Raw genomic sequence first — 26,612 nt, 5'->3', positions numbered from 1 at the left:
TTACATCCCTTCTCCCACAATTACATACAATAAGCCCGTTATAAGAGAGCTTGCTGAGCATTAGTCTTGTCCCCTGGAATTAGAGTTACGAATGGGTTCTCCTGCAATGAGAAATAATCCTCCATGACTGGAAGGAGGTTAAGAAATGGAACCAAACGTTCCAAGGGAATAGAAAAAAGTCTCAGGAGTAAGACCAAGAATGTCTGCCTCTCTGTCCCCGACATTCTCTCCCTCAGGCTAAAACCTCACGGCTGGAGCAAATAAAGAAAAATGATGGTCTCAGAGGAGCGCACTGCCTGAGTCATTAGTGCAGATTTAGCTAAGAGCACGGAGCTTAGATAAACCACATTTATTAAATTTCCCCCGTGGTGAAAGTTCTTCTCTGGGCACACGTGAATTCCACAGGAAACTCCCAGAAAGCCAAGAGAAAGGGTCGTTTGACCTCTGCAAAGCTTGCATGAAATACATATTTCATGGTAACCTAGGAAAAGGATTTTGCCCTGAAGACTGTTCTTGGTTCAAGTTTCACTCCTAGAAGGAGAGGCTGCCTTCCCCGGGGAGGGGCTGGTTATGGGCTTCTGACCTCCCTCCCGAGGGACCGACATTCCCTCCTCTCCTCTGCTCTTCGTTAAGTCCCTCACGCTACCGAGGGTGGCAGGGCACACCCTGAGCTTAAGGGAACGTGTTGGGCTGTGAGGCAGTCCTCCCTGGAACCTGGTCTCCCGGTCTCTGGCTTTGGATTTCTTGCTCCTGCTTTCAGGCTCCTTCTGCGTGAGGCTCATGTGCCGCTGAGCTCCCACTCTGGCCTCCTCAGAGTCAAAAGGCCGAGAGGGGGAGGAAGGAAGACAACACTCGTGGACGGCTCCCTGTGGCAGACGCTTTATGTCTGCCTCTCAGGTATCTTTACATGAGCCCTGTAAAACCGGTCTTCCCATTTCCGAGAAGTCAAGTCTTTGCCTAGGGTCACACGGCCATGAAGCCCAGGAGGCAGGAGTCGCACTCCCGTCCAGCAGGCCCTGCAGCCTGCAGGCTAAGTCGGGGAAACAGACAACACTCTCACCTAGGGCGCTGCAGGCCAGCCCAGCGGTGACCTTTGGGGAGGATGGGGTGATGACAGAGAGAGGGCACAGGGGGGCTTCTAGTCTATTCCTTGAACTGGGGGTACGAAAACGAGCGGGTGGATTCACTGCGTGATGATTCCTCGAGTTGCGCTTTTATGACTTTTGCACATCTCTGGGTGTTCCACTTCGATGAAAACATTTGTTTGCTTCTTTGTTTATGTGTTAGTGTATATATACAGGCGTATGTGTAGTTCTATTTGGGGCCCTGAAGAGCATGAAGTGGCAGCTGTTGAGAACAGAATGGCCGTCCCAATGTGAAAACATAAGGACAAAACACATCTCCGTTGCGGAGCCTGTCCGCCGCTAGACGTCGTATTTGGGAACTGAAAGAAGATGGAAGCGAGCGGAGTGAAGCGTTGCAGGTGTGGGCCAGGGCCTGACAATCGGGCTTTCTTCGGCGCTGCATGCCCCCGCCTCACGGGCTCTTCACCCGAGACACCTGGAGCAGGACAGACACGGCGGAGGGGGGCGGGGGGGTCGCAGTGCCGACGCCTTTGTCTCCTGTCTCACGGGGCATTCTCCAGCCAGCTCATTGAATCTGGGTCTCCCTTTTTTCTGCACTGTGTCAATGGCTTGGGCGGGGAGAGTGGAGGGAGGAGGGAAGTAAGGCTGGCTGACTACCGAGTCCGGGGAGACCTGGCCTTTTGTTCTGCTGGGATCCTGCTCGCTCTTTCTGGTCAAACCCCAGGCCTGGAAGGGATAATACTTCACCGGCTTAACGGCCCGGGCCCATCACCTTTGCCCGACCATCTGAGGCTGCGGGTGGGAACGCCACAAGATGCAAAATGTGTTTTCCATTAAGTTTAAATTAAAAATGAGAATCAAGACAGATACCTTCTCTGTGGCCTCCCTGTCACACAACATATTTCATCCTCTTTGTGCCGCCACTATTTAAAAACACAGTTTCTTAGCAGTTTTCACAGGCCAGACTCAGTTATACATATAGAACCTGACTTTTTGTAAGATGAAAAAAGACCCTTTTTCATTCTTCTGCCTATGGCCGCCCCGCCCAGGACCTTTCGCGCTCCCAGAAACCCCAAACTCCCCCCAGTGGCCCTGAGTTTGAACTGCCAGCTGGGACAGCCCTCACTCCCTTTGCGATCCCGCCCAATCTCACTTCCCGCAGCCCACGACTGTAAATATGGGCCCTGCCAAACGGGCTGTGCCCGAGCGAGATACTCAGGGGCCGCCAGTCAGGTCCAGAGTGGGGCCCCGCGGGGAAGAGGGAAGGACAGGGTTAGTGTGGTGATAGGTTTGGCTTAATCTGCCTCATTCCAGGAGGCCACAGGAAAGTTTTCGGAAAGCATTTATCTCTTGGGACAAATAAAAACAGAAAATGCTGTGGGCAAAGTGGTCTGGCTCTCAACATGGAGGGCCCAGGGGAGTGAGGCTAATTCTAAGGCAGAGGAGGGAAGACAAGTGTGGCGCAGGTTAGCTCCGGCTCCCCTCGGTCCACTCAGCCCAGAGGTGGGGCTGTGGGCGTGCCTGTGGGCGTGGCTTCAGCCTGGGGCGTCAGAGACCCGGGTTTCGGATACCAGGCTCAGCTCTGCGGCTGCATGTTTGCCTTTCAGCCAATTTCTGATGCACTCCAGGCCTCAGTTGCTTTAGCTTTAAAATGGGGATTGTAGATAGTCCCCGTGATGTCCACAAGGGGGCGTCCTGGCCATGTAAAGTGAAGGACACCTGGTGAGATGCACACCTGAATCCTAGGGTCCCCAGGAGGCTCCGGGAGGATCCTCAGTACTCTGTGCATCCTTCCAGCCCACACCGGCCCCTCCCATTTTGAGCGTGGGCCGTGTAACGCGGAAGGTATAGGGGACAGCCTCTCTGTTGGGAACAGCTGAAAAGCCCAGGTCTGAAGAACCAGCACCGCCCCGCCCACACAGGAAGGCCGCATAAATGCTACCAGGCCAGGCTACCGGACAGGGTATAGAGGGGCTTGGGACATTGCTATTCATACTCCACCCTAGAAAACTAATTTAAAACGTGTTATTTAACGTGTAGAATATAGCTTCCCTCCAAGACAATCAGGATAAATACTCAAGCACCTTTTGTGAAAGTGTAAGTATGATGCCAGAGCTTCTTATCCTATAAGGTTTCCTTTTCACTCTTGACGTCCAGAAAGATCAGACACTGGGACGCACATCTAATTCGGAGCCTTCTGACAGGCAGCTCAGTGCCGAGCGGACCCCGTGGACTCTCTCAGCGCGCAGCACTTCCGCCGCCGTGCGGAGGAGCTCAGCTCTTCTCCTTCCGCTTCCTGCCGAAGTGGAAATGTCTGCGCCCCGTGCCCTCCTCAGCAATGGGACAGGTAACAAAGCACGAGGCATTAGCGTCCCTTCCTCCTGCCCCAGCTCAGCTGCCCGGCCTCTTTCCCCAAAGCGCTGGCCTCCCTGCCTGAGCACAAAACATCCGCTGGAAGTCAGTCTGGAAAAACAATAAAGTGTTTGAAGACAGGCTGGTGGACACTAGGGAGTTCCTGGCAATCCCGGCAGCAGACGGCCACCGGGCACGTGACCTCCTGCGGCGGTTTCGCAGGCCAACCACCACCCAAAGCCACAGCCCCGGAGGCTGGAACCCGAAGGTAGACACCAATTAAAAAGAAGCATGAATCAAAATTGTTTTCCAGGATAGCAGGTCATTTTAAGTCTAGGTTCCTCAAAGGGCCTTTAGGCTGTTACAATACTAGGCCGGAGCGAGTTTTTATGAACGTTGATAAAGGCATTTCAACTTTTGCTTTTGTAGGCAGATGTGGTTTTTATATCAACGCACAGACCACTTTGTATTTAGCTGTTTCACTCCACGTTGTATTGTATATGCATGTTGTTCCATCCTCTCTCAACTCTGGGAATTTGTTCCACTAATAATCTCCTTTCTGGAAACTTCATTTTCTTTTTATTACTTTGGGGCATCTTCTTTAATATTCTTAAAAACAAAGAAGAGGAAAAAAAGCCAGCCACACTTTTCCTTGCCCTGCTACCTATACCCCAGAACAGCACGCTCTTCTGGCGCCCCTTCATTGCCTGCTCTCTCCTTTGCTCGCCTTCAACTGAGAGCCTCCTTGGTGGTTACCGATGACCCGCTCACCAAATTCGTGGTCTTACTTTAGGGTCTGGTAGGGACTCTAATTTTTTATGGACCTGCCAGAAAGCAAGACCCAGGGACCCCACGGTGTGAATGGGCTTTCCCCACATCAAGTCCAAGTGAACTTGAACATTTCCCCACCAAGGGCCTCTGTCATGGGACCCCTCCTTCTGCTGTCCGTCTCTTCTCGCACAAAGGAGGAAAAGGGGCCAGCGGTTCCTGGGCCTCCTCCCATCTGATCCAGGGGAAGCAGAAAGGCAGGCTCGGTCAGGGCTTTTGCTTTGCTGGTCTCTCCTCATGCCCACGTCCACCCCTGCCCTGCCTAGCGTGCACCATTGCAGGATTCTGCATGGGGGTCTTAATTAAAAAAAAAATCCTATAAACACTTAAAAGCTGAAAAATACAGATTGTTAGAAAATGCTAATTCTCCAAAGCGCAGAAAAAACCCTGGGTGGAACTTCACCCCCTTTTTTTGAAATGGTTGTTTCTTGGGCTGACCTCATGTGGCAGCAAGACTCAGACATGAGGTCATGGCTCTGGTGTTAACATATACGGCATCATCCACACTCCCCCACCGGATGCCAGACACCCCGCAGAGGTGACTGAGGAGCCCGAAGGCAGTGGTGGAAACTTCTGAAGGCATTTTTAAAATTTTTCATTTTTAAAGCCAGTGTGTATTGTCCCCATGCCACGCAGTACACTGTTAGAGAACAAGACAGACAATTACAGGGATGGCGAGTTGAAGATCCACTGAATAATAGAGAGCAAATGAAGAGCGAACTAACCCAGAGCCCAGGAGACCCAAAAAGCAGCCCATAGGCACTGTTCAAGGATCTCGGCTTTGAAGGGACTTTAGAGTCATCAGACTCCTTCCGTCGAAGCTTAATGCCTTCAAGAGTCCTGGCAGTGTTGGCTGTTAACAGCAAATACTGCGTATCCTGAGGCTGCCAATCTGTCTTTGGGCAGGACTGACCATTAGAAAGCTCCCTTGTAGGATGAGTCTGCATCTGTTTTACCTGTAGCTTCAACTCCCCAAACTCAGTACCGTCTTTCCTGGCCACAGAAAAATCCTTTAACATGTGGGATCACCGGTAGACCACCCGGCCTGGATTTCTGACGAAGAGCTAACGCCAAGGTTGTTAGTGGGCCTCAGAGAATTCTGTCTTTGTCTCTGGGTATGTTTCACATCAAATGGCATTTATATCAAATTGCTGGTGCTACGGAACACCCAGAGAGGAGAAATCCTTCGGACAACTGCACACTTTCTTTTGTAAACTCTCCCGTTCCAAAGCTCTTTTCCTTCTGATGGTGTCAGGGGAAGCTTTGGACAGATCCCAACAGACCTTCAGTGTCTGCTACTTTCCCTGTTTAGCTAAGAAGGGGGTGTAGGTGGCGGCCATAAAGGTGGGGTTAGGAGGTGCCAGAGTGACTCCTAGGATAAGAGGAACTGAACGTGTAATTTCAAATCCTTGAATCCTTGAATGTGAATTTCAAGTCCATGAATCTAGAGCTGCTGTAGGAACCCTAAACTATTGCTTGGGAAAATACCAGCCAGGGCATCCACGTATTTATAATTACGGGGCTAAGTAGTTTCTGGGAAAGGGTGCTCATAGGAAGAGTGTGGGCAGCCTCTGGCAGACCCCTCTGGACCACAGCTCCATACCGTTTTTCCATTCATTTTATTCCCTTCGACACTATGGGACTGGGCCGTCCCTCCTGCAGGGTCATTAGGAGCCCACGTGACCTTGGTCACGTGACAGGCCCAAACCCACAGCTCCTGCAGCATCTGCCCAACATACACTGAGGCAGGAGACCCAACTTCCTTTCCTGCATGGGCTCCGTGGGAAGCTGGTCTTTGCTGGGAGCAGCCCGGCAAGGCTTTCTCCCAGCCCTGGAGACATGGGCTATACCCTCCGGGGATGTTCCACAGTCCAGAAATAGACAGGGCACTTACTTTCCCTGAGGTAACTGAGGTGTGATAACAGCACTTCGGTGTTGTAGAGGGAGGTGGCTCGGAGGAAGTCCTCCTTGTTCATTTTACACAGTTCCTTGCCGTCCATGTTCTGGAAAAAGGCTGTGTCGATCTCCATCAAGCCATACTCCTTTATCGCCCATTCCAGCCACTGCCGCACGTGCTCCTGCGTCCACAGCGTGGGGTCTGCAGGGGAGAAGGTCTGTCAGTAAGGGCTGCCAGAGTGGGGAGTTGGGGGGCGGGGAGCTCCCTCTGCTTCACGAAGGCCGGGTAGCCTTTCTCTGCCTCTGTCTCCTCCCTCCTCCCCAGCCTCCTCTCTCTTTCTCCCCACTCTTTTCTCTCCCCTTTTCTTCCCTCCTTCCCCCCACTTCCCTCTTCCTCCTCTCTCCCTCTCCCACCACCCTCACTGGGAAAACGGGTTCCCTCCCAGATGGTCCTCCCAGCTCTCCCATCTGGCTCCCTGGCATCTGGAGCTGCCTGAACCACTTAGCACTCTGGCGAGGCTCTCAGATGCCTCGCTACACATCCTGACAGCACACTCTTTAAAGCTTGGGGAAGTCAATTGAAACCTTTGCCTGAGAAATGGTGGCATCAAAATGAAAATAAACACAGTTCCACAGATCCAGGGACCAGTGTCTCTGGAAAGGGAAACCATCTGTATCTTGAGAGCACTGATGATTTCATGGAAGAACACGATCCTCAGATGGCAACAGAGAGAACACATCTGTGCACACTTTTCCTGCAAGTCCATCTGCGCGGATGGAAAACCCACGGGTGTTAGTCCTTAACGTGAATCCAGCCTGCGTTTTCTCCTCTTGGACACAGCTGTGTTGAAATGTCTACCAGATCATCCCCAGAACGATTTTAGGATACGTAAGGCCCCAAGGATGAGAAATGGCGTCAGAGAGAAAACCTTTAGCCCTTGAGTGAGCATCAATAATAAGGAAGGAGACCACCTCCTCTTTGACCCTCACAACTCCGTCTCAGCCAGGTGTGTGCGTGTGAGGGGGACGCATGCACCTTGGGTGCTAGCAAGGAATCCAGCAGGTTCCATGGGGGGTAGAGGCCCTGATAGTTCATCACTTAGCACAGTCTGGAAGCCACCTCTTAACAACCAATTATTAGGGAATCCAATAAACGCTTCAAATATGCTCATCATAGAATAAAACAACATGGCTCTCGGCCTCATGAAAGATCCATCCACACAAAGCATTCAGGTGGTAAAGTACATAATGAAGCAACAGATTTTGTAGCGGTAGTTGAAGCAATCAGAAGTGGAGGAGAATAGTGTAAATGTGGTGAGTCATGGAAGGCTTCCTGGAGGAGGAGAGGAGAGGAGACGGGGCATTGTATGTCAGCTGTCAGCCCCAGCTTCTGCTCGGCCTCTTTTATGAGCAGATTTATTTGGTAAGAATAGCTGTGCCACCCTTCAACCATGTCACCCCCTCCTGCTAAGACTCTGTGAAGGCTCTGGGCAAAAAATGGAAGCCTGATTTGAATGATGAGGGGTGGCCAAGGGGAAAAAGCAAGGTTTTGTTTTTTCTCTCACACCCTGTGGCTTGCCTGCCAGAGGCAACCCTCCTGTGCTTTTACTCAGAGCTTCCGCTGGTTGCCCTTGTCTGGTAGGGGCTTTCTGTGTCTCCTTGGTTATTACATGTGAGAATTAGGGGGGTGGATGGCTGTGTCTACTTTGCAAAGTGCCCGGCAGTGCCCCATGTGTGGAGCAGAGAGGCTGGTGAAAGGGGAGAGTGAAGAGAGGAAAGTCTGGGGTTACAGGTCACAGGCTGATGCTGGCTGTCAGCGCGACCCAGTACCCGGCAACCCCAGACTTGGGGTGCCTACTATGTGCCAGGTGCTCCTATTTTTCACTTATCAAGAAAATCCTACAAAGTGGCTTGTATTTTCATTTTACAGAGGGAAAGTGGAGTCCTGAAGGCTTAGGTCTCTAACTGAGCCCTAAGTCCCAGACTGAGCCAGGGTTCCAATCCAAGTCTTCCCAGGGCTTAGTCGAGAGGGGTAGGTCCTCCCGACCCGAAGCCTCTTCTCTTTCCTTCTCACAGTCCTCCCTGAACTAACCTGTGAGTTTCTGTGCTACTAAGCAAAAAACAGAGCTCTTCTCATACCTCTGTTGGATAAGTCAAACAATGAGGCATGGACCATTGGTAACCAGAAATAATTTTGCACCATTTCAGAATTCCAAAGAAAAATGGAGAAGGCTGGGGGGTTGCGTTATGCAGCATATTATTTCATCTGATCGCCTTTGCTTGTTCTAATTGCTCATGTTTAATATCCAATGCTTTAGATTCCATTTTATACCATGCATTTATTTTATTAGTTCCTCTCTTGCTTTGAGCTCAATCACAATATTATTTCCGTCCCTTTACAGAACAATGAATTATATAAATCTTTTACTCTGGATCATGCTAAATTCTTCCAAATGTATTTTCTGGATGATTTAGTCCCAGTGTCTTCCTATATGAACTTGGACCTGATGATTAGCTGGGGTCCCCATATGCATTTGTCTTAAAATCCCCCCATAAATTTGATCGGCCCTTCTGCCAATGTCTCGCTGCCTTGGTCTGGGGACTTGCCCAGAGGACACCTCCCCTCACATGCAGGAGGCTGACCTGGAGGGAGCCAAAATATCTGAGGATAATGCCTAAGGACTGAGCCACAAGTAAGATAGGGGAGTAAATCCATAGCTAGTGAATTCATGATACGAAGTGCTTTAAAAACCCCTTGGTATGAATTTACAGTACTTTCATTATCACTGCTATAGTTACCTTGGCCCACTGAGGACAGACCTTTTGATACTCTTTCCGAAAATATTTCAACACTGATTTAGAGTTGAATGGCTGACCAAGCAATCTGGCCATCTTTGCCCCCTCTTCCTATCCCCTCCCAAAAGTGTCTACAGAAGTGAGAAGGTATAAGCGTTGGGGTAAGACTATCTCTGGCACTGGCTGGGTGGCTTAGCTAGTTGGAGCATCGTCCTGTAAACCAAAAGCTTGCACCAGTCAGGGAATATATAGGGGGCAACTGATTGATGTTTCTCTCTAGTATCAATGTGTTTCTCTCCCCCCCTCTCTCTCTCTGAAAGCAATAAATGTATCCTTGGGTGAGGATAAAAAAAAGAAAAAGACAACCTCTGATCTCCTAACCTTTCAGTTCTCGAGATCTCTTTCCCATGCTGGCCACTGTTTGGCAAGGCCGGGGAGTTCAATACCACGTGGCCAACAGCCTCGTGAGGCTTGGCCTGGCTTTGGGGAGTATGGACAGTCCACACTCCCCAAATTGTACCATGCTGTCCACTTTGGTGCAATTTCACTGTCTGCCTTCTTTTGACATGGAGGGAGAAGACACAATTCTCTTGGACCTTAAAAATGCACCTGAGCTAAACATTCCTAGCTGGGGTCCTGGAGGAGGTTCAGCATTAAGCGGTGCAGGTCATGTAATGTGGATAGAGCAGTTTGCACAGCGCCTGGCACCTGGAAGGTGATCAATGAATGGGAGCTATTCTTTCTCTGCCTTAGTGAGCTCACACGCTCGTGGAAGAAGGAAACTAAAAATGCTTCATGAACCGTTTTGAAGTCTTATAGGTGCAGAAACATTCCCATTAGCCCACCCCTCTCCTGCCTCACTGGTCCCCACACCTCCCACCCCTGCCACCTTGAACTTGGCCCAGAACACATACACGGGAGTAGCTGTAGTCCCAGGAGATGGTGAGACACAGCCTCCCACAAAAAACAAGTACAAAGGGCCAGGGAGGAGAGGCCCACACAAAGCCACACCTTCTAGACCAAGCAGCAAATATCTCTGAATTACCTCAGACACAACTGCACTTATACTTTTCCAAATGGAAGGGGCTTTGCCTTTTTGGTAAAGTTATTTTGGTAAAATGAGTTTTAATCTCTGCCCTGTAATTCACTTTGCTTAAGGTTTGGACATTCTAGCTCCTTCCACCTGGCACCAACCCTACACGTTTCAGTTTTCAACTCCCTTTTGGACCAGACGGCCGAGCTTGCTGGTCTGGCTGAGGCCGAGTGTCCAGCCAATACCCTGAGGCTTGAACAATGATTTTATTCTCTGTAACCAACAGCACCAATACTTAGGAAAAATAGGCTATTTTTACATAATGATATAACTTGCTGCACACATGTTAAGGAGCTCCATTTGTTAAATATAGTTATTTCTGTTTTGAAACTGAAAGAACTGGGTATAATTTTGGAAAGGTGGAACCCTGCTGATGCCAGGAGGCACATGCCTGAGAGGCATGACAGGCCTTGGTAGCCACCCTACTCCCGAAAGGCGAGGAGGGGACACAGAGGGCTCCCCAGGCTCCGGCTGGGTTCAGGCGGCCTTGCCTCCACTCTCTTTGCAGCACTCGCCCCATGGGACCAGGCACGGACTGAGAGTCTGTGACATGACCCGTCTGAGGGCGGACTTCTGGAATCTGCACGTCAGGGTTCTGGTGACATTTGGGAAAACGTCTTGGACGGCAGCTAGGGAGAAAGGCGAGAAGTGTACCTTTCCCAAGTCAGCATTTCCACAGAGAGCAGGGGACCAGGCCAATGTTCAGATGCCACCAGGACAGACCCGCCCTTTGACTACTCGCCCAGAAGGGCGAGGGCACGCAGGCCAGCCAGCGGCCGGGGTCCCAAGGTACCTGCGGGGACGATGACCCTCCTCTCGTTGGTGGTCATGTTGGGAGGAGGGGGGCCGTTCTTCTCGTCTATGTAGCTGTTGTAGTTCATGGCGTTGGACTCGCCCCCACCGACCAGCTTGCTGCATTTGCTAACACTGCAGTCCACCGGAGACTCCCTGGATGGAGAGGAGACAAAGCCCGGGAAGTTGTCACTGCCATTGTGTCAGCGCTGCAGGGGAGTTTACCCCAGCCTATCACTCACAGCGGCAGCCATGTCCCAGCCCCACCAGGTGAAAAGAGGAGGAGGGGGAGGGGGAGGGGGGGGGAGGAGGAGGAGGAGGAGGATGCCGTCTTATTTCTATTCTCCACACTGCCGCCAGAGTTGTCTTCAAATCCCAGCCTGATCCTATAATTATGGTACTTAAAACCTCCAGGCAGCTCCTACTGCCCCCAGACTAGAGTCTGGACTTCTCAGGACGGGATTGCAGCTCCCACCCATCTGCCATGGACACTTTTCACCTTATTGCCAGTCAGCCTACACACTCTGGGCCTGTGCACCAGCCCCCCGCCCCGCCCCCATAGTGTTTCTGTGCTGGTTCTGGGACAGTCATGCTGGGGGGACTGTTAGCTTGGCAGGTGCTCCATCTCCTTGATGGACGAGGGAGTTTCCTGAGGTGGGGACATTCTTTTTCTGCAACCTTGATGGAGATTACAGCCGTTCTGTAGAGAGCCTTGATTAGGAGGTGAGTGACAGCTGTTCTCTGAGAGAATTATTTCTGTGCGTGAATATGATTTCAATGCACTTTTTATACGCTGTTCTGTTTGAACTTCCCAGTTACCCTCCGAGATAAGCATAGCTGGGGTTAATAGCCCCTTTTTTATGGTTAAGGAAACTGAGAGGTGAGGTCCCTGGGCCAGGGCCGCATGGGTAGCAGAGGGAAAGCAGGACTCAGGTCTTTAGTGTTAAGCTTCCTTATCAAAACGCGCCTGTGGAAGAGCTGGTTTCCGCATGAAGGAGCAATAGAATCCAAGAACTTCAACCTCATAGAGAGGGTGTGGCCCCTGTAGCCTTTTGCAGCCCCAGCCACCAAGCTCACAGGTGCACAGGGGACAGAGTGAAATCACCCAGTCTGGCTTTGAAGTACATGTGTAGCCCAATTAGCACCTGGGATTTTGCAATAGGTCACAGAGAGGCTGCCTACGGGCTTCAGCTCAGCAACGGGCAGCCGTCTGGAGTGCTGAGCTGACGCCTGGTGCCCGGAGCCGCAGGACATGCCACATACCCCCAGCGCCTCTCTGCGCACCCAGGGGACGTGCCATCCTGCCCTGCCTCTCCCTCGCCTCCACTCAGCCAGGACCAAAGGAGGCGACCGGAAGGCCGAGGAGAGGCGGCAGCTGAGGGTCTGCGGAGCAGGGAGCGTCGGTCCTGGCCACCTGGGAGACAGCAGCCAGAGCTCTCCCAACCCGGCCTCAGACCGAGGAGTTCAGATAAGGTTCCGATTACAGCTGTCCAGCCCTGGAGCGCGCAGCCTCCCCGGGCTTTCCACAGGCCTGGCGAATGCCTTCCCCACCCGGCTGTGGTCAGGACAGACCATCATGCGGTCTCGAGCTGCAGGGTCATTCCCGATGGGGTCCCGCTCATCTCGCACCGCGGTGGCAGTAGCTGCACAGGCGGGGCGAGCAGCCACTACGGCAGAAGAAGGGAGGAACAGCCCTGCGGGGGTGGGGCGGCTCGGCAGGGCAGGGGAGGCCTGAGCACATTCAATAAAGAAAATTAAATGAATTTGTTTCTTAATCTGAAAGGAAAAAAATATTGAAGATCACTTATCATAGCTGGGAGATAAATGCTCCACTGAGATATTAGAAGTCAGACGGTAATTTTTTCCTGATGTCTTACAGAGGAGAACATGGGCTGAAAATGAAAATAAGATGTATAACTTACACATGTTAGAGTTTAAGGTTTTACTATTCGCCTACTGTTTTTCCAGGCAGAGAACCAAGAACCAGCCGTCAGAGCCCCAGATCGTTGAAGGTTTAATGTCCCCGTGGCAGTGTGAGGGAGGCAGTAGCTCATCAGGACTTTTCACCAGGGTTTGGCCTTTGGCATCTGCTGTTGAAGGACTTGGCCTGAGATGAAGCCATCCCTGAAAGACCCTGGTCCTGGGTCTGAGCTGGGCTGTGGCCTAGCTCACTGGGATCCCCACCCCCACGGCCAACCACAAGCGGGTGTACGTGCACATGTCCACATGCACACACCAACACCCCCCATGTGCACACATGAACCCGTGCATACACAAGCATGCACACATGTGCACAGTCTGACACACACACACATCCTGCACATATGCACGCACACATACACATCCCAATATACACATGTGTACATATGCATACTTGCACATGCCTGCCTGCCCCGTGCACATGTGTGCCCCCAATGCAGACATGCATGCACATGCACACACATGCATGCACACACAGAGCCACCAGGGTCTGGCAGCCTTTCTCAGCATACTTGTCCATTGGGAAGCAACTAAAGTGCAGCAGAAGTAGGAGGATTAAGTTGGCCTTCAACCAAGAGAGCAACGTTTTCATTGGCTGGGAACTCTGGGGCAGAGGGTGGGGTTGCCAGAGCAAGCACTTCCCCTGGAGGAAGCCGGGGCACAAGGGCCGTGGGCTGGGGAGAGAGACCTTCAGCCAGCAGAGCACTGTCCGTCCAGGGCCGGCGTGACAGAAGAGGTGCTCCTCTGCGGCCTGCCCTCCCCTTTGGGAACACTGGGGAGATGTTTCAAAAAATTCCTTTCCACATCAGCCAGGCCTCTGGGGATTTCCGAGCCCAAAACTGACCCCTTGCCATGCAGAGGTGAGAAGTCAGAACCTCAGAAGTCACTGACATGCAGTAACCCTTTCAGCACCCATGGCAGAACCAGTCTCTGGTGCCAGGAGCAGAGAAAAATAAATTTGAGAAAAGGGAAGCACGTGGTAAAAGCTGCCGGGCATGTCACCTGGTAAGAAGAGGAGCAGTGAGCACCACGGTGAGATAGACACGTCCTGGGGAGGTGGGTGCCGAGGGGGCAGGAGAGCCAGGTCCCGGAGGACAGTGACAGAACCACGGTCAGGCCGGGGCTCTCTTGCTGGGGTGACGACTGGGAGCCGTACGGTGGTTGGAACCTCCTCGCTTCCCATCTCATAGAGACCCTCTATGTTTCTCATATTTCTGTTTCCCCCTCTTTCCTTCCTTCAGCCCCTGTGTACGCACCTGCTCCCCAGCTGGGCAAGGCGATCTCTGGGGAGCTCCTCCTCTGGAATGGGCCGGGTCCTCAGTCCCAGACCCCTCAGCGAGGCTCTGCACAGGGGGGGCCTCTGGGAGCAGCCTGGCCCCCACCCTGGCCCAGAGCATTTGCTCAGGCCTGCCCTTCTCTGACTGCTCAGGGAGAGAAGGAAGGGGCGCTGTACCTTCACCGCGGGCCTGCCCCATGCCCCTGCACTCCCAAGCTCTCGGCCACTCTGCCTCTTCCAGACAGCACCTGCCTCGTGTGCAGCCACTGGGCTCTACCGCTGCTGCTAAGAGGTGGGGGCGGTCCAGGTGAAGCCCAACATAAAGGCTGCTCTCTAACAAGGCAGCTGGCGCCTGTGAAGAGCCATATGAAAACAAGAGGGAAGGGAGGGGGACGCAGATGGAGGGGGAGAGGTTTGGCCATTCAGCGCGGCTACCCCACCGCTAATTTGTATTGAGACCTGCACTTACAGAGAGCATGGAGTTGGGGCCCACAGGCAGCTGATAGCACTGGGACAGGTGACAAGAGGGTCTGGGGCTGCCACAATAGAGCAGAGAGGAGGAGGTGGTGGCTCTGAGAGGCTAACTCAGGGCATGTCCATCTCAGCCACAGCTCAGAAAGCCACGGCCCGGAAGGCCACGGCCAGGGTGCTGTGAACCCTGTAGCCCGGTCCTTCATTTCACCCCTGGACGTAAGCTCTCTACTCCTCTGGTCCCGTTTTGTGTGTTCAGTGAACACTGCTTTACAAAGGCTACTACCGATTTCCAAAAGTGCCTTGCAAACTGTTCAGCCATTTAAAACAAGGTGAGAAATCTTTAGTATTTGAAGAGGAGATTTCAAAGACTGCTCCCAAGGAATATTCCTTCTGACTAAACATTTTCTTTATCTTCCTGTTGAACTCCGGGCAACTTCACCCAGGATATGTCACCCAGATCCACAAATCTACAGCCCAGGCTTCCCGTCAATGGATGCCCACCCCCCACAGGTCATGTGGAGTTTTGGGGCTGTACCCAAGCCACACGGTTGCATTAGGACCTGTCCTGTGTGTCTTCCATGTAATGTATGTACGTTGTACAATAATTAGCACTTGGGATTTCTGTAGGATCCATGCACAGATATATGCATATGATTTCTTTTTTGTTGTTTTGAAAAGAAGGTGAAATACGATGAAAGCAAATTTCAAGCAAAAAGAAAGGAAATCACCCACAATAAAGCCATCACTTGACCCAATAGCTATTTCAATCTCTGTACAGAGTAGATACTCATAGCTTCTCCGGGATCCTGCAGGTGGCACCAGGTTATGTGGGGCGCGCTTCCTACTGCAAGGTTCAGAGCCTTGGGCAGCCCTCACACACCCCCTCAGAAAGGCAGGATGCATGAGGCCGATCTTCCTGGCAAACGAGATGGGGAGTGTCTAGGTGTCTAATAAGGGCACCCAGATCCTGGCGGGCAGTCTAGGGAGCACTGAGGCAGAGTGACACTGGACTCAGGTCCTGCGCGCCCAGCACACAAGGAAAGCAAGTCCCTGTGTTTTCTCTCCATAAACTGATATTCTTTCCTTCAGGGATGTTTTCTCCAAGCCCCGGGTTGAGACAGGATGCAGCTGAGTTATTTGCAGACCACAGCTTGCATCAAGTTCCTGAAGTCTACATCCAACACAGAACCTATGGGCCATGCTGTTTCACGAACAACTCGCTCTAACAGACTCAACCACAACAGGAAGCGATGGAAAAGGGAGCAAACCTTGCACAGCGTGGGCAAGCTAGACTTTCTCTGGCTCTGCAGAGCTCAGTCTCTCCACTGGACCTTTGTTCAAAGGACTTGCTACTTGGATAAGAAGGAAGAAGGGCACTGTAGCTTTAGGCAGCAGAATACGTCCTCCAAAGACAGAAGTATCTATAGGGGCTCAGTAACTCCGAAGAAGTAGTCCAGACACCCACACTACTACCATCAACATACCCTGGTCCAGCACCTTCCACTTGAAGTAGAATGTGAGCCACACCTAAAGTTTTGTATTTTCTAGTATCCACATGTTTAAATGTTTTTAAAATAGGTGAAATAAATTTTGATAATGTATTAAAATATACTAACTCAATACAGCTGAAAGAGTATCTCAGCATAATCCATATAAAAATAATTAATGAACTATTTTACTATTTCTCCCATATTAAGTCTGCTAAATGCAGTGTGTATTGTACAAGTAGAGCACATATCCTTTTGAATTTAGCTGCATTTCAAGGGCTCAAAAGCACCACCTGGCTAGTGGCTGCTGCAGGGACAGCCCAAATGAAGCCCACAGCCGAGAGTTCCCAAATTGTATCCTCTGCTTTGGTTTTCTCATCTGAAGTGAGAAATGATATTTTACATTAAAAGCGCCATTATCAATAATACTGAGGGGATAGGAGAAGCTGCTGCGTTGAGGATGAGAGATTTCAATAGCCTGGCATCTATTTGATCATGTTATTTCTTTTCACATCATCAAATAAGAGGATCCGACATGGTTCCATCCTAAGCAAAGACATTTTTCTGAAAACCCTTGCTTCCTGCTGCCCACCTGTCCAGCTTAAATGCGCGCACTTAGAGGATATTTATGAGGTGCTGGGGATGGCTGTGCCTAACCGGGCCGGCTCTGAAGGCCCACTGTGTCTTCTTTGTTTCTCCAGAGGGGGATGAGAATACATCCGTCTTTCTGAGCTCCCTTTGTCACCTGCTGATGGTCTGGATCAAGACAGGCATATCAAAATCAAGGGCTGCTTTGTGCAACCGGAGCTAGGTATCTTCTCTCTGGGGTGTTCAGAGAGCTCTCCTGCAGCTGGCTCCTGGTGTGACTGGAGCCAGGAATGAGCTGGCAGGTGGGTTCAGAAAACTGATTTCCCTGGGGACCCCCTTTGCCCAGGATTAGTATCTCAGAGCACTTGAGGCTTCCTTGAGTAGTTGGGTCCACTCTGCAGCCTGGCTGAGCACACACGCAGGCCCTGTTTGAGGCAGAGACCAAGGCTGACCTCGGTCTCTGTCCTGTTGGCTTCTATGCCAATGCCTTGTGCGGCTTGGAACAAGCATCTTTGTTTATGAGCCTTCACTTGTGGTTAGACACACATTCACTCACTTATTCATTTAACAACTACTTATTGAGCACCTATCATGTGCTCAGTTAAAACATAAAACTAAAAGCAAAAAGCCCTACCCACATTTAACGAGGAGTGTGTGATATGAGCCAGGAGGAGCTAGAAAGAATCGAGGCAGGCTAAAGTGACAGGTGCTGTTTTAGATCAGGCGGTCAGGGAAGGCCTCTGAGAAGGTGACATTCAGGCAGAGACCTGAAAAAAGTGAGGAAGAGAGTCCTAGGACAAGATGAAGTAGGAATGTTCCAGAAAGAAGGAACACCAGGAAAGAGACTAGGAGGCAAGAGTGTGGAGGGAAGGAGTGAAATGGGGAACAGGGTGGAGAAGAGGGTGTCCCAGGGGTGGCGGGGAGACTTGGGCTTTTGTCATAGCCAGCAAAGAATTTTGAGCAAGACCGTTAAATATTTTCCAAGCCTGTCTCCAGCTGCGGTCTGAAGAGCAGACTTCAGGAAGGCAAGAGGACGTGGGGAGAACAGGGTGCCGCTGGGGGAGTCTGGACGGAGAGGTGCGGCTGGCTCCGCTGGCCGTGGGCGGTGCGCGTGAGCAGCGGTTGGATTCAGGATCCAACAGACCGAAGATTCTCCAGGGGTGGAATCTGGATTGCCCCCAAACATCGAGAGGCACGGAGGCCAGGCGGGTTGGGACGTTTGTTGAGGAGCCCTCCTTGCTGCCAAGGTGTGTGTTGGCAGAACTGAGAAGGTGACCACAAAGCAGAATCCACAGTAGAGGGGGAGGGGCAGGGAGGTGGCCCACCAGCCAGGAGTCAGGACGCGAGGCCTGGGCTCGGCAGCCAGCTCTGGCTCCTCTAAATCCTTGGACAAGTCACTTACCCCGTCAAAGCCCAATTCGTCTTTATACGTCAGTATGTAATTCTAGTATCTTCCTCATAGGAGAGTGGTGGGAAGCAAATGAAAAGATAATATGGAAAAATGTTTGACACACTGTACCCTACCTGCAATGTGGGGGACCCAATATCCTTATTCTCTATGTGGAGAGACACTCATTTGAGGGCTTCCGGCTCTGAACTTCTGAGCCTTCCTGAAATCCTAGACTCAGGACGGGGGCTGGGACCCCAGGGTCTGGTTTTGGTTAGTAGGGTTGGGATGCGGTGGGCCTGGGTGCTCCGACAGGCAGGTGGGAGGCGGAGGGGGGGGTGTCAGGAAAGGGGCTCCCTCCCGGCTGCGTGCGCACTCCCTTCTCTCTCTCTTGCCTTATTTCCTGGGGGCCCTCATCCACTTCACAGTTCACACCCGTTAAAGAGGAGGCCTAAACCTAAATTCCAGCCCCACAATATTATCTGACCTTTAGTTTCCAAAGCCTAGCAGACAATTTTACCTGGACGTTCTACTGTTTGCTCACAAAATCTCACAGGGAACACCGACATCTCTCCTCAAAGCGTCTCCTCTCCCTGCTCCTGTGACTGCTAACGGCACCGGCCTTCCTGGCAACCTCTGGGCGTCGGTCACCTTTGATTCTTCCCCTCACACACCTGGTGGCCTAACCCTGGTAATTATCCCCGTGGCACACCCCTCATATCTCTACCCTCTTGATTTCCGGAATCAGCACCACTATCCTCATTCGGAACGTTGTAACGTCTTGTCCGAGATAGGTCACTAACTCGTTACCTTCTCTTTCTGACTCTCCGCTCTCTCCCCTCTGTATACAATGATTGTCAGCTCACTCATCTGAAATCGGAGCTCTGCTGGTATTAAACGTCAGGGCTATACTAAAAGTCAGTCTTTGCAAGGGGAAACGAGTTCCACAATTTCTTAGCCTGCCACTCGGGGCCCTCTCTCATGCTCACGTTTATCTCCCTGTGTTACGGACCGTTTGGATTACCTGGTGCTTCAGGAATAAGACCAAGGTTCCCTCTCACTCAGACCTTTGCTTGTGATGATCCCTATCACCATCCAGCACTCTGAGTCCTCAGCGCTGTTCTGGGTCCTTCCCCTGCAGCGTCAGAGGTCACCCTTGGAACCAGCCTGGGAAGAGGAAGACCCTCCAGCACTACTTTAGAAAGGAGGAAGCTGGTGCTTGCCCACAGGCAGAGCTGGGATTGGCCCCGGGACTACCTGTCCACCTTTCTACCTGCTCTTCCTCGGCCCTGTGACCTTTCTCTCCTTGGACTCTCCCCTGACTTCTACAAGCACAGTGTTACCTGCTCTTGCACCACCAACTTCAAGCACACTTTCTAAGTGCGCCGTGTCCTCCCGCACACAGCGAGCCCTTCCACACGCCCACCTCAGTTGTCAGCTCTGGACTTTTATTGCAAGAACGGTTTGGTCAGCTTTGCTCTGGTGAGACCCACTCAGAGAGGTCAAGTATCTTCAACAAGAACAGGGAAGTGTATCTTGTTGCTAAGTTATCCCCAAGAGAGGCTGTACTTGGACTTGACACAAAATAAGTCTTCCCTAGGTGTCTGCAGAGGAAGTTAGGAGCCTAACCCAGAGATCCAGGGGGCGCTTGCTGACCCTGCTATGCCCACAGCCCTCACCTCTGTTGCTCTCTGTCTCTGCGTCTCTCTCTCAGCTTTCTAGGAACTGGCTCAGGCTCCTGGCTCAGCACCAGAGCCTCACCTGCTGCAGAAACCCTACGTGCCAGAAGCCACTTAGGTCAGACCTGCCAACTCAGACACCTGGCAGCAAGCATGCCTCCAGCCTCCCCAGCCCCACACCTGGCAGCGGCGTTGCCCAGCCTCGGAGCCGCGCAGGCCTGGCGGGCTTACCTGGATCCATTCATGTGGTCATACTCCCGCTTGACATTGACCCTCACCGGATGATTAATCCACTCCTGCTGTGGTGGGAGGGGGTTGATTTTGTGGGGCTGGCCATAGTCAGGACTCCCTGAGGCGGTCATGTCGGCCTTGGGGAGATGGGCCGCGCCGTACGCGGAGTCGAAGAGGGACTGGTCGTCACTCACCACCGAGAGAGCCTCCTGGAGGGCCAGAGAAGGAGAAAGAAAGCCCAGTGTCACTCTTGGCCCCGTGTCACTCTTCACCTACTCTTTCTTTGAGTTGACAGGGTGGCCCAGGGCTGCCCCAGGCCACTTCTCCAATGCTGACTCCCACTTGGGGCAAGTTCACCCTTATGCAAATGTGATGGTTTCTTTGCCGGTGACCCTGGATGGGGGCGGGGAGGAGTTTGGGCACTAACGTGGAGGCAGGGGATCCATAGGAGTATGTTCATTTGTTGCATCTGCAGCTGGAAGCCCTGGAAGGAGCGGGGAAAGTGGGTGGCCAAGCAGCACGGCCACACAGTGCGTACACGTAGTGTGGTGGCACTGGAACCCTGGGCTCTCCCGGGCAGAGGCAGGCATGCCTTTGACTAGCTGTATGCAGAGCAGTCACCAAGGGGGAAATGAGAGTACGCATCCATCTTACAGGTGAGGCCGGTGAGACCCACCCGGGGGCAGGGGGTAAGGATTTAGCTCAAGGTCACACAGGGGAAGGGTGGGGCAGGGCGGTGCCCCAGCTAATTTTGGTTTCTTTATCTGTAAACAGGAATAAGCATGGCTTTTTCAGAGGTGATGAGGGGATGAAATGAGAAGATCTAGGGTCAGGTGTCTGGCCTGTAAGAAGTGCTCCTGATTGCGCATCAGGACTGTCCGGGACGAATGAGTGTGCTTACACAGCCCCGATTGGGATGGGAGGCTGTCTGCCTCCCCGGGACCGGGGCAGAGGGCTCCATCAGCCTTTCTCGCCTGGCTCCTTGAGATCATGGCTCCCTGTCTTAACTCGGATGATCTCGCCTGCCCAGGAAGGAGTGTGGAGTGGATGGGAGGATGGGGGAAGACTTCCTGAAAGAGGCTGCTGTGTTTCCCCCTCCGACTGCCCTGTCCTCTGACACAGGTCCGCGGAGACCCTGCACCGAGGAGGGAAGCCTTGCCCTCTCCAGAGATCCCCTGCTAACCGCAGCACGGTGACAAGGCTCTCCCCTTATTCCAAGTCACATCAAACGCCAGGGACCCCAGGCCACGGACTGGGCTGTGACGCTCACTGGATCCGTGATTACACGACGTGAAGTTGGCCACTTTTCAGAAAAGCAGGTAGTAATCTGCAATTAATTATAACCTAAACTAGACACTCCACAGTTGTGAAGATGAGATGGAATAATACATGAGAAATACAACCGTCCCTGGCACACACGAAGTGACACCTTGTAAATGTTAGTCATGATGATTCTTAGTGTTCAAGCAAAGATTCCCTTAGGCGACCTGTTATGAGCTTAATTGTTCCCTTGAAACTCATTCGTTGAACCCCTGCCTCAGAAGGCGACTGTATTTGAAAATGTGTTCTTTAAAGAGATGATTAACTTGAAACGAGGCCTTCCCATGGGTCCTAATCCAATCTGGCTGGTGTCCTTGTAAGAGGAGGATATTTGGACACAGAGAGAGACACGGGGAGGCACATGCACTGAGGTCCCATCCCATGAGCAGCATCAGGAGGGCGACCATCTGCAGGCCCAGGAGAGGGGCCTCTGAACACTGCTGGCACCCTGCCCTTGGACCTCCAGCCTCCAGACTGTGAGAAACCAAGATTGTCAATTAAGCCACCCAGTCGTGGTGTAGTGTTATGGCAGCTCTGACACACCACGTTCACGTAAACTCTCCCTGTGCCCCTACAATTTCAATCTGCTCCACCGGCTAACAATCTATCACCTTCTCTCTCTCCCAGGGCCATTCTCAGCCTCAGTAGGGGGACAGCCATGCTTCAATGAGAAAGGTCCTTCTGTGGCTGCTTCTGGCTGGGATCAGGGGAGAATTCGGGGACGTGCTCCAGGAAGGCTGCCCCTACCCCACAAGGCACTGCCTACCATACCTCTGGTCAGAGATGGCTGCTTCGGAGCTGAGCTGCCTGTGCAATATTAAAAGGCTCACACCTTCCCCAAGAGGGTGTCTCTTGATTCAGACACAAAATCTGGTAGGATCCATCTTTGTTTCTTTCTTGTGTCATGCTGAGAGAAAAGCTGTGCTTCTTTGGTTATTATATCCATTATCCATACATTATCATCTCCCTGTAATAGCTATCTTTGGTTATTATATCCATTCTACCTTTCCGTTAGCGACCATCCCTGGCTCCACACCCCGAACGAGTTTTGAACTGTCATCCAAGCACACAGCGTTATGGTTCCACGTTGAAAACGTGACATTGCGATCTTCCAGAGGGCTGAGCTTGGGTTCATGAAATTCCTGCAGTTCTATACTCGATGGAGGGCTAGTTCCCAGCTAGGACCCATAAACACCCCCTCAGTGATCAAGGTGAAGAACAGCCAACAGTTCTACTACAAACAGAGACTACCTTTAAGGAACTGGGTGTTGTCTTCTGCTCCAGGGAGGGGCTTACATGCTCAGTATTTCATGCACGGATTTTGAAGTTTCCAATTAAAATATTTTCTTTCATTTCCCTTCCTCTAAGTTAGGGAGAAGATGATGGAATAAGCGAGGCAAGGAGGTCTGGGAGGCAGGATAGGCCATAGTGATGGCCTGTCAAGAGGCAAAAGACCCCTGCCATCTTTATCCACACAGAGAGGAGGGTAGGATGTAAGAGAAGGCAGGATGGTCGAGAGAGCGGGCCAGGCAGCTGGCAAGACCAAGATTCACAGCAAGAGGGTGCAACAGAGAGTAGAGCTGACAAAGCCGGGGGCCGTGGAGGCAGGCCACGGAGAATGATACTCAGTGAGGAGAAATAATTGATGAGACGAAGTGTAGGTGAGGTAAAGGATGCAAGACCAGTCTGAATGTCAATAGACATTTCCTTTAGACTATAGTTCACAGTCAAAGGGAACTCATCAAGGGACAACCTCACAGCAGGAGGAAGCCAGATTATTCCAGAACCCCTCACGCTTCTCGCGTCTGTCCAGTCTGGGACCAGGGGTCCCCCATGCGTGCTTCCCCCGGCAGTTCTCTCTCCTCGTGAAGACAGATTTCCACACTCTCGCCTGTCCGGTCTCTGTCCGGCCCCTGGTCAGATCGCGCTCTCTTGGAAGTTGTAAATAACCACTCTCATCCTGCTGCGTCCCCTGCTCCGATCCCCCCCGGGAGCTTGCTCGGGATCAGCGATCAACCACAATAAATCTGTTCTCATCAGTTTGTGTTCTATACCTCAGCTCCGCCCCAGCCCTCGGCCCTCGTGTTGTGTGACTCCCCTGCGGCAACTCCTGTCCAAGCCTAACTGTCCTCACTGCTCCCTGAACAAGCCCCGCTCACGTCCACCCCTGTGTCCTAGAGCTTGCTGGTTAGTCCTTCCTTGTGCTGGGAGCACCCTTCTACTGGGACGCACAGCCAGTCCTTCCCATATTGTGCAGTAAATGAGATCTTCCTTATTCTGTGAAACCTTCCAGATAATGCTGTGACTCATCTGAGCTGAAAGCCTGGTGACAATACTGCTTGGGTACACACGCACACACACACACACACACTTCTGTTCACAATCATGATAAATAAAGGGCTTTTTCTTTCTTTACTTCCCCCCACCCCCATAAAGGTACGGAGAAAAGAATTGGTGGTTGAGGGAGGAGAGAGAAGGTGAAGGAGGGGTTCTCTGTCTGGCCCATTGGACCAAATTAGAAAACCTGCAGTGGGCAGGGGTGAGGTGACAGAAGCCACGAAGTAGGAAGAGCAGATTTGGGAGCCTGGTAAAAATTAGAATTGAGGCGAACAGGCTCCCTGACTTTGCAGGGAAGTAACACCCCTTTGGCCATTCCAGGCTGAAAGCTCTGGGAACATCCCGAGACGACGGTGTTATTGGAAACTAGGCAAGGACACTGCCGTCTTTATGATAGACAGGGGGACCTTCTCCACACTGCTTTGGGGGCAGCAGGCACAATAAGAGGAGATGGGTATAGAGGAAGACAAGGCAGTCATGGAGCATGGTGCTGGGTGACTGCAGTGACAGGCTCATGTGAACGTCTCGTGTCACTGCGGGGGACTCGCAGATGTCATGAGGGAGACTTGATGTGGACTTGGGCACCAACGTGCAGCTTTTATCTGCCGCAGAGCTGCTGAGCCGGCAGACATTCAGTTACATACTTGTAGCTTATTGCACATGTGTAGCTGTTGCTGTTTATGTATATTTTATGAAACTGTTTACTTTTACTTAAATTCTTAATGCTTTTAAAGTTTGAATGCAGAACTCTTACATGAACTTAAAACTCATTACAGAAATAAGTACATTGTTGGTATTTAAGAACTTTTCATTGAGGAATTGTTAAGTATTTGACTTTGGAGTGATAGACTGAAAAAAAAAAATATATATATATATATATATAAAACCATCAACATAGAAAAATCCACAAACTCTTCTCAGAGTAACTAAATTCTTTCGGTTTTTAATGACGTCACTACTCTGAAGTACTCTGAAATTTACACTCATCCTTTCATTCTGAGGAAGATAAGTTATTCTTTTAAAGACTTTTGAGTCCAGCGGGCTTTAGACTTACAGGGATGTCCAACCTGTGGCCCTTGGGCCGCATGTGGTCCAGGATGGCTATGAATGTGGCCCAACACAGAATCATAAGTTTACTTAAAACATTATGAGATTTTTTTTGTGATTACACATCACAATGTATTTAATATGTAGCCCAAGACAACTCTTCTTCTTCTACTGTGGCCCAGAGATGCCAAAAGGTTAGCCACCCCTGCTCAGAGCCTACTACATAAAAACTGACTCCCAAGTAGGAAATACAGAAGTGTGGGCTCTGTCCTGGCTGGGGAGCTCAGCTGATTGGAGCCTCATCCTGCATACCAAAAAGGTGTGAGTTCGATTCCCAGTCAGGGCACATACCTAGGCTGTAGGTTCAATACCTGGTCAGGATACATCCAGGAGGCAACCGATCATTGTTTCCTTCTCATATTGATGTTTCTTTCTCTCACACTCTCCCCCTTCCTCTCTCTCTAAAATCAATACACATATCCTTGGGTGAAGATTTAAAAAAGAAAAAAGAAAAGAAATGCGGGCTCCCTAATCCTGTGTGGCCCCCAGCTCTGGGGTTATTCCATGCCCCAATAGTTGCCACTGTGAAAGGAAGCCCTTATTGGCTTAGTAAGTAGGTCCTGGGGAACACTCTTCCATTGCCCTGCTGAATACTGGGAAGGCTAGGCTGGAAATTCAGGATGCTCTGGTGCCTCAGCCCAGATCCAGAGAGAGCCACATGGTCCCTTGGCTCCAAGCAGGGAAATGATACAGAATTGAGCACCCTATTTGGCCCCAGTACCAGAGAGCTCAGGCAAGGACAACTCCTGAAGTGGCAGTTTAGTCCCAAGCCAAGCAGATGGCCACGTATACCTGTAGAAGAGCTGACCAAACTGTATCAGTTTTCCTTCCCATGATCCCCTGTTGGCCCAGGGAGCCAGAAGAGATACATGGACAATGGGGCACTTGCCTTGGTGTGGGATTCACCCAATTTGGGTAAGATCAAAGCAGCATACACTAATCATAGCATTTATTAAGTGCAAAATACTGTTTACTGTACATGAGTAATCTGATTTAACCCTCCCAGCAATTCTATGAAGGATGTCTGTTTTCAACCCTATTTTTTCAGATAAGCAGATGAATATTCAGAGAAATGAAATAACTTGCTCAGGTCACACAGCAAATGAGTATGATTTGGAATGCAAATTTAGATCTGATGTCTGGGCACTTAATTACTACCATTTTGTTGCCAAGTAGAATAAAGTCTGTGAGGGTAACTCTGGTGCTTGTTGTAACCTAGAGCACAGCCTCTGGAGTCAGAGAGCTGTGAGTTCCAGTCCAAGCTCATCAGTGCATCACCTAGTGCAATTTATCCGGGAACTTCATTTCTTCATCGGCAGAATGGGGATAATAATAATACCTAACCTGAAAGACTTTGAATAAAGATAAAATGAGATCATATAAGTAAAATCCCCAAATCAAGTACTTTACAGTTCTTAGAACATAGTAAATCCTACATTAAAAAGGTTTGTTGTTGTTGTTTGTTTGTTTGTTTTTGTTTTTAGGAAGCCCAATGCAGGGAGATGGTATGGGAACCTTTGGGTTAGAGATCAGGGTGGAGGTGGGGGGCAGATAAAACCAGTGAGATTACCCCCTTCTCAACTGTTGGTTACTTAAATGTACAAGGTTGCCTAAAGTTCCAAAGTAGCAAGCTTGGAGATAACAGTTAGGTTTTGACATGTGAATTCTACGGGCTTTCTAGAGTACAGAGCTTACTTCACTCACTTGAGTTTTCCATTGCCCTTCCCAGGCATACACATTGTTCCATTGGGCCGCAGTCCCCTATCCTCCTGGCTTCTGAATTCAGCCTCTAGGTGGCATAGATAAGGCTCTGTTAAACAGTCACACAAATGAGTGGAGGAGGCACCTATGCCTAAATAATCAACGTAGAAGGTGGCTAGCACCTACTCATAATGCTCTTCATG

At 51.1% G+C, this 26,612-nt stretch overlaps 1 protein-coding gene across 2 annotated transcripts in view; it reads right to left on the bottom strand.

Annotated features, from left to right (window-relative positions):
• FLI1 (Fli-1 proto-oncogene, ETS transcription factor) overlaps positions 1–26,612 on the bottom strand; it is a 115,075-nt gene that overhangs the window by 32,485 nt on the left and 55,978 nt on the right. The window contains exons 2-4 of one of the 2 annotated variants that reach the window (XM_054579448.1): positions 19,945–20,153; positions 10,844–10,998; positions 6,160–6,363 (exon numbers count right to left, since the gene is read on the bottom strand). In XM_054579448.1, coding sequence (XP_054435423.1) covers positions 6,160–6,363; positions 10,844–10,998; positions 19,945–20,153 — 568 coding nt within the window. The remainder of the gene's footprint in view (positions 1–6,159; positions 6,364–10,843; positions 10,999–19,944; positions 20,154–26,612) is intronic. The other variant, XM_054579449.1, reaches the window with a different exon arrangement.

This window comes from Pteronotus mesoamericanus, unplaced genomic scaffold (assembly GCF_021234165.1).
Source record: "Pteronotus mesoamericanus isolate MK-2021 breed Mesoamerican mustached bat unplaced genomic scaffold, CSHL_Meso_final contig_53, whole genome shotgun sequence".
Classification (NCBI taxonomy): domain Eukaryota; kingdom Metazoa; phylum Chordata; class Mammalia; order Chiroptera; family Mormoopidae; genus Pteronotus; species Pteronotus mesoamericanus.
This window is presented reverse-complemented; position numbering and strand designations above follow the sequence as displayed.